At 35.9% G+C, this 8,201-nt stretch overlaps 1 protein-coding gene across 1 annotated transcript; it reads right to left on the reverse strand.

Annotated features, from left to right (window-relative positions):
* Nucleotides 1–117: 117 nt before the first annotated feature.
* LOC115307698 (cilia- and flagella-associated protein 46-like) lies at nt 118–7,528 on the reverse strand. The gene is made up of 6 exons (XM_029962136.1): nt 7,447–7,528; nt 5,299–5,480; nt 3,294–3,425; nt 2,393–2,558; nt 385–443; nt 118–250 (listed from the first exon to the last, which is right to left on the reverse strand). Exons 1-6 carry the CDS (start codon nt 7,501–7,503, stop codon nt 244–246), a joined length of 603 nt encoding a protein of 200 aa, XP_029817996.1. The 5' UTR covers nt 7,504–7,528; the 3' UTR covers nt 118–243.
* Nucleotides 7,529–8,201: the final 673 nt, after the last annotated feature.

The following is an 8,201-nucleotide window of genomic DNA, read 5'->3' on the forward strand; positions in this document are numbered from 1 at the left end:
TGATAAAAAGTAGTAATATTTTCCCAATGTAAAATAAAAAAGCACTTAAGAGTTTTATTCTTCTCAAGAATAAAGATGCTTAATTTAATAAAAATAAGTCAACCAGCTTACAGCTTGTGCCTTGTCTGAGGCAAAACTTGATTAGCTTCATCCAGGACTTTTAGTGCTGTCTCCCAGTCAGCTTTATCAGCATATATGTGGCATAATAACCCATATAAGGAGATTCTTAATGTCAGATCTTCCTCAGCACCTTTGAAGTATATTCAAATTATTTATTAATATATTGCAGAATTAGAATAATGGTATTACAAAATACTGGAGTTTCTTTTATTACCAGACCAAAAAAGGAAGAACATGCCTGGGGGAAAGCATTCATCTGATAACCCGATACTTTGAAAATCCTTTGTAATCCACTGATGCAAAGGCCACATTGCTTTCTCTTCCTAAAGAGACATAAAAAAAAGGGGAAAACAAAAATCTTTCAGTTATATCTTTAAGGATTATTGAACTTCTGTTTCATCTGTAAACCAATCCATATCATTGATATCAACTAGTAATCTGTAACTTCAATAGCTGCTTGAGCACATGAAAGGTACAGGCATTTCTCCAGACTGAGTCCTATAATACAAACCCAATAAGACAATAACCAGACTCAGTAATATTCAATCATTTACACTGATTAAATAACATGAAAACCTGAAGCACTCTCAGAGAATCAGAGCAGCTGAGGTTGGCAGAGACTCTCTGGAGCTCTCTAGCCTACAGCCCTGCTCCAGGCTTTACCTGTGAAAATCTGACCATCACAAGTCTCAACCTAAGGTAGGAGACTTGTGAACTGCTTTGCCCTCCTCTACAGCAGAGTTTTCCACCTTCAAAGATAAATTCATTATCTTGTTTCAAAAACAGATCCACATATGACATGCTGACTATTGAATACATAAAGGATGGTGCTAATAAGTTAACTGAGCTACTGCCACAACCTTTGGATAAGTATTACATTAGTATCATCAAAGATTTATCAGATTTGATCAAATCAGCATTTACTTCCATGAAGGCACAAAGTATGACTGATTTTGTGCCCTTCTGCAATGGAGTGACTGCATCAGTGGACAAGGAAAGAACTATGGGTGTCATCCACCTGGATTTCTGTAAGACCTTCGATACAGTGCCCCACAACCTTGCTGCTGCTGAATTGAACAGACAGAGGTTTGCTGGATGGACTGTTAGATGGATAAGGAAGTTGCTGGGTGGCTGCACCCAAAGAGTTCCAGTCACTGGCTCAATGTCCAAGTGGAAACCAGTGGTTTCCCCCAATGGTATCCCCCATAGGTTCTTACTGGGACAATACTGTTCAGTTCATCGCTGACATAGTCATGGGGGTTGAGAGCACTCTCAGCAAATCTGCTGGTGACACCAAGGTGAGTGCTGGGTTCATTGACTAGAGGGAAGGGATGTCACCCAGAGGGACCCTGACAGGCCTCAGCAGTGGACCCAAGTGAATCTGGTGAAGTTCAACAAGGTCCTGCACCTGTGTCAGGGCAAACCCCACTATCAGAGCAGACCTGCAGTGAAGGATTTGGGGGTATTGGTGGATGAAAATCTGGACATCTGCTGGTATATGCTTCTCCAGATGTGACTGCATTTTAAAATTGCCCTAGTTAGCCTAATCAAGGATCACTGGAGAGCAGTTCCTGCCTCTTACAAGGGTTACTACAAAATTACTATAAAATTGAAAAATGTAGTAACTCCAGAAATAATCAAATATTGAACACTCTGTTCATAGAAAATATTTTTTCTTAACTATTATCTGAAGTTACTCACTTCTAATTCCTAAGAATTACTAACATTTTCAGACATAAAAGATCTATGCTACCTATAACTGTAAACTTTCATTATCTACATTAAAGTTTTGCTTTTTAATACAACTTACTAAGGATTCACACTGAAAATACTCTGTGGCGGTGAGTTAACTATATACACATAATTCCTTTTTATTGGTTTTAAATATATCCCTAGAAATAAATGAAACTTTAGGACTGTGCTTACGGGCAGTTACTGTTATGTATCTAAACACTGCCAAAGTCCCACTAAGCTTACAACCTTCACTGTGCTTCCAAGTACACATTGTACTCATCAGTTTCTACACACCCATAATAAGGAGACCAGTCATCATCTCTGATTATTTGTGATTTATATATGGATTGAGGAAAAATCAGTATGTGAGTCCCTGTATGTGTAACGTGTGGTATGTGAATGCAGCTAAGAAACCACAAATGTGTTTATGGCAATAAGCCCCTTTCCCCTTTTAGGAAAGGTATCTTGAAGTTTCTTTACCATCAGCATCAATCACTAAACACAAGCACAGTTTACAACACCTATTAGAAATTCTTACCTGTTTATTTTTAGATTCTGCTTTAATTATACTCTTAAGAATTATTTCAGTAGGTTCTTTAAGATGTTCTCTGTCATGTGGAGAGCCCAGCAAAGGTAAACATGCATTCCAAAAGTGTCTCGCTGCAAACATTACCAGGGAATAATTCCCAGCTTCACCTGCATGCCTGAAGAAAGAGAAGTACACCTTAATGAGGGAAAACAATCCCACTATAGCCAAAATAAAGGATTTTATTTCTACAAATATTTGGGTTTACCTGATCTGCACACCACCATACGTAATCTCAGCAGTGAGGAGTTAGCATATGAGCTTCGTACAAAAGCTATTTTCCATTTTTATATACCAAACACCTTCACACATTCAGAAGTAGCAATAAGTATCATATTAGTGACTTTATTGTATTTCTGCATAATCTTAGATCAAGAGCATTCATTAAAAAATAGTAGAAATCTACTTAAGATGTTGTCATTGGAATAATATACTTTTTTGGCTTCCTGTTATGTTAATTTCTCATTTTAAGAACCATTAAAAAATAGAACAAAACAATTATTAGCATGCCATGGATTTTGCTTAGCTGCATTCAAATAGCTTTGAGCATATTTAATGAAAATGTTACTTTGAATTCATAAAATAATTCTCCAGATAGTGATACAACACAGTACTCACCTGAGTGAGCAAAAGCTTGGAAATTTAGTGAAAAATTATGCATTGGTATAATAAAATCAGCAACTGAATAGTTCTACTATTTAAAAAAGCAGTTTTTTGAAACTGGCAATCTGATTACCCTTCAACTCAACTATTTTGCATTTTATCAGTCTTGGCAGAAAATATGTTGATCCCCAAATCTGTAATCAAATTTTAGATCTGTTTTATATTAGTCTTCTCTCATAATAAAATATACCTGGCACTCTGAGCAAAGGCGATTGATGCTGCTACACGCAGGTGTTTTCTTCCACACAATTTTTCCATTATGCTCTGTCCTTGCATCCAGGCAGTAGTGCTTAACATTTCTTGTTTCAGTCTGTTACCTGGCCTGCATAAAGGCAAATACTTCAAGAAGTGCTAAGTCTTCCAGTCTAAGACCATCCCATTTCCTATTAATGAGCTTTTCAAGTTTCTACTATATAGATGTCCCTAGCTTTGGAAGTTAGAAATGCTTCTACTGAGTTTTCCTTTAAAATCAGGACACATTTAAAAACTGAACATTTTGTGAAAATAAAAAATAAAATATCTTTTTTACACCTCTAATGAATATAACTGTGAAATCAGATTAAAAAAACCATTATCTATATTTAGCAAGGGAAGAAAATAGATTTTTAGTTTTCTCCCCATGTTTCAGTGTCATACATCAAACAAAATATTAGTCCAAAATTGAACTTACACAGTAAGCAATTAAAAACAGAAATCAGGAAAATTAGACTATTTCTAATACTTTCTTTTGGAATTTGTAATGCTTATGTCTGGTAACTTATGCACAGGGTTCTGGAGAAGTTGATATGAATCCTATTCTACTACATTTAAAAGAAAACAATGTAGGCTTCAATGCTACAGTTAATCAGTTAAAAATGAATAAGCAAATAAATTTATACTTTTGGCTAATAGTGACCTTGTAAGAAAAGAAGAAATACAATTTGCAGGATTTTTTAAGGTCTTAGTTACAAATGCAGCCATGACCAGATGCACACTCCAGCTGCTCTGTTCTACCCTGTGTGAGAACTGACAGCCACGGTCTGTGTGCACGAGAGGGCACCAGTGCCCACAGCACAACTCAGCAACACACTCAAAATCAACCTCTCTGTCCCCAGGCTGTGCTTTATCAGGAAACACTGAGCCCATCTTCCATTTCTGGAAACAGCACTGACAATGCATGACTACATTTCTTTGTCAAAAAATCAAATGTTTTATCATTCATTACTTTGTAGGTTGCTGGATGTGCAGCAAGTATACTCCCAATTTCTGTAAAGTTCTGAAAATATGTATTTCATATTAAGATCTCTTACTTGGTTTTACATGGCTTTTTTTCCCCAGGCAGAAAACAACATTGTTTTTAATAGAGAAATTATTTTGCAGAGAAAAAAAGGAACAATATATTGTATCCAAACTCTTTCACATGTTTATTTCAAACTTCCTACATTCCAAAAAATTACTGCTAAATGGAGTTGACTCTCCCCTCTTCTGATAAAATTAATTCCTGCTTTTGGAGGAAATTATATAAAAAATAGAAGGATCAAAGGATCCCACCTTTTTATAATAAGGGATTCCACCAATAGATCCATTTATATATGAAATATTTTTGTGGGTTTTTTTGGTTTTTTTTCTTTGGAATAAAAGTTTTAAATAATCAGTTAAGTAAGAGACTGGTTTTTAAAGAAACGAGTTACATTCCTATTGCACCCATATGTATAGTGGCAATAAGACCACAAAGGCTACCTGACAGCAGAGCCTGGAATACAGGAGCTGTTGTTACCTTTCATCACCCCCAGAGCCATCCTGGCCCAGGAACTGTGTAGGCCCTTCGTGTACCAGATGCAGGTCAGCACTGGAAGCAATTTGCATCAGCAGAAGAACTTGAATCAGCTATTTTCTGCCTGGAGATTATAAAAGGGTCAAAATTGCCAGAGATCATTTCAGAAAAGCAATGCTCCCTGGGAAGATGCCCAAACACATGGATGGATGACCTGCTGACTTCCTTGGATAACAAACTTCATCTGTCTTCCTGAACTGGATCCGGTGCCACAATCTGGAGCTCCCACTGCCTTTTACTTTCACTTTCATCTCTAACTGTACAGCTTTTTTGTAAAAAAGATTCTTTCATTTTTGGTTATGTGATCAGATGCATTTACCTTCTATACTCTTTCTTCAAAGCTTAGTTCATCACTGTATCATGCAAAATTCCACGTACTTACACATCATATTTCTTAGTATCTCTGTTGTGGACAGAACTCCTATCTGATTCCAAGATCCTTTTGGAACAAGTTGTCACTATTTCATAGGCGTGTGATACGTATGCAAAATACATCAGTCGTGTCAGTGTCTGCAGCTCCACTAAGGAATCCGACCAACTGCATTCTAAAGACAATTTCACTAACTAGGAGGGAAAAAATAAAGAAAAAAGAGAAAAAAGGGAAAAAAAGGAAGAAAAAAAGTGTTTAAATTTCAGGGTTTTAATATGCTCTGTTCTACAGCACTTACATGCTTACAGCTGTGACTTCCTTACAACCAACTGGACATGGAACAAGTACATAATAAAACCATCTAGAAAACTAAAGAGCTACAATTACAACCAAAATATACAGTAGAGAGGCATCATTCATCTTGTAATAAGTATTACTACAGTGTGTGCAAATCCAGCTGTAAGTGTGCATGCCCTTTGGCCAGAAGTATATGCCAAGACTTATTCTATGTCCTCAGTCCTCTTTCAAAAATCAGTGGAACAGGACTATCAAAATTCAGAGACCATTTTAGTTAAGCCAAAGGTAAGAATGAGAGATAGAAGTGGTTTTACAACAACCAGTTGTTGTAATATATAGTTGCTATATATGTTGTCATATATATGGAAGCTTGGACTCCATAATCTTAGGGGTCTTTTCCAACCTAAACATCTATCTATCTATCTATCTATCTATCTATCTATCTATCTATCTATCTATCTATCTATCTATCTATCTATCTACCTATCTATCTTCTATCTATCTATATGTTGTTTCATATCTAGTTTCATTATAGGATCTAAATGTTTTCATTGCTTTTGTATGTATCAAAGTTTCCCCTTTTTAGGATAACGGTGCTTGTTAGTGAATTGGTCCAAACAAAGATACAACACTGTTATACAAACCCAAGCCAGTGAAGCAACAGCTAAAGCAAACTCATAGTATTTGGCATAAATCTGTAGACTGACTAGAATTAGATACCTATATATTTATAAGGACCCCAATCCTAGTCCTGTGAAAGAAGGACTTCTACAGAAGTGTTAGCCAATGCCACCAGATTCCCAGCTAAATGGGGAAATACATCTCAGTTAAGAAAGCTCTTTACAAGAGTTAGAAATTACAACTGTGGTAATCAAACAGGTAAGGTTACAACTCCCTCTTTTGAAAATATGAGGTATAAAGCTTTCTACACTACCTCTATTGCTCTTGAACAGCCTGGTAACCAACAGGATCACAGGAAAACTGTGGCACTATTCAGTGTGAGTAATTAGAGAAGACTGACCAAAAGCAAGCACTTTAAGAAAATACACATTGTATAAGACTCATCAAAAAGTCACCTAATTCTTTAAATATTAACCAAGTGTAGTTGTTCTACCTTGTAACTGTCAAAAGTAACTTCATTGTTATGTGAAGTTTCCTGTTGAAATTTTGAATACTTCTAATATGAACCCTAAACCTCCCTGTAACTCCCTGACAGGAGGGTGGAGCCAGGTGGGCATTGGGCTCTGCTCCCAGGGAACAAGGAACAGGACAAGAGGAAATGGCCTCAAGCTGTGCCAGGGGAGGTTTAGGCTGGATATTGAAGAAATTTCTTCACTGAAAATATTGTCCAGCCCTGGCACAGCTGCCCAGGGTAGTGGTGGAGTCCCCATCCCTGGAGGGATTTAAAGGTCATTTGGATGTGGCACTTGGGGACATGGGTTAGTGGTGGCCTTGGCAGTGCTGGGGGAATGGTTGGACTCAATGGTCTCAGGAGGCTTTTCCAATAATCTAAACAACTCTGTGATTCTACTAAGTTTTCTCAACAAGAAAAATGAAAGGTTAGAAGTATGGTTCTGTATAGAATTCACCTGAACCCACAAAGCTCATCTGTTGGTTATGGAAACAATCTGTTAAAGCAACATAGACATAATTCTAATGCAATCTGTTCTTTGGAGAAATGAAAATACTCTGTCACAAAAATCTTCTTCCTGTCACAAATATTCAACCATTTGGAAAGTTTTAAGGGAAATAATGGTACAATAAAAGTTTCCAAATTAATTTTGCCTCCACTGAAAATTGAAACTGAAATCACATTTATAATATGCAAGTTTTAAAAACTCAAGAACTAATTAAAAAAAATACCTCAGATAAGCTAGGAACAGTGAAATCCATGAGACCCAAGCCATTACATGAATACATTTCCAGACCAATAAGAATTCTTGCCATGGGATTTTGTGCTTCATCATTATTCTAAGCAGAAACAAAAAATTCACAGTGAGATTTTTTTTTTTTGCAAGTCAGTAATATTAAGAACATTAGTTGAGATGACAGGGTAATAATAATAATAATAATAATAATAATAATACTTGAAAACCTCAATTTGCTTTAAGCAAGTCCTCATCTCTACTGTGTCCTTAAAAAGGGGAATTTTATGTATTTATATATTTTTAATTAACATTGTGAACTCTGAACTACTACAGTTTCAACACTAAAAATCCCCATCAACAATACAGTGAAGGTAGATTTCATATTTCACTGGGGGATTCCAGTTTTATAGACATTATTAAAAAAAAAGGAATAAAATATTGCTTTTCAACTTACTAGGTCTATAATCTATTCATAAAGAGGTCATAGTAAATGTTGATATAAATATAGATGACTTTTCTTAAAATTTTTAATGTAGCCATTTTATTATTTTACACATATGAATTTAAGATCAATTCTGCTCAACAGGCATCATATAACAAATACCACCATGGCAGCAAACAACAGAGGGTAGATTTAAGAAATGTAGACCCATTGCTATGGCCAATGTGAAAAATTTGCTATGTTCCATAAAGATTTGTTGGAACTACAGCCAAAATTTATTTTCACATTGTATCGAAACATACAAAAGA

The sequence above is a fragment of the Manacus vitellinus genome, unplaced genomic scaffold, assembly GCF_001715985.3.
Source record: "Manacus vitellinus isolate BGI_N305 unplaced genomic scaffold, ASM171598v3 scaffold_427_pilon, whole genome shotgun sequence".
Taxonomy (NCBI): Eukaryota; Metazoa; Chordata; class Aves; order Passeriformes; family Pipridae; genus Manacus; species Manacus vitellinus.

Excerpts from the sequence above, each read along its gene's own strand:
- LOC115307698 (XM_029962136.1), bottom strand. The coding sequence starts at position 7,503 with ATGTATTCATGTAATGGCTTGGGTCTCATGGATTTCACTGTTCCTAGC. Across the intron at positions 3,426-5,298 it reads GATACTAAGAAATATGATGT|GCCAGGTAACAGACTGAAAC; the intron begins GTAAGTACGTGG and ends GCCTTTATGCAG. Across the intron at positions 2,559-3,293 it reads GCCTTTGCTCAGAGTGCCAG|GCATGCAGGTGAAGCTGGGA; the intron begins GTATATTTTATT and ends CTCTTTCTTCAG.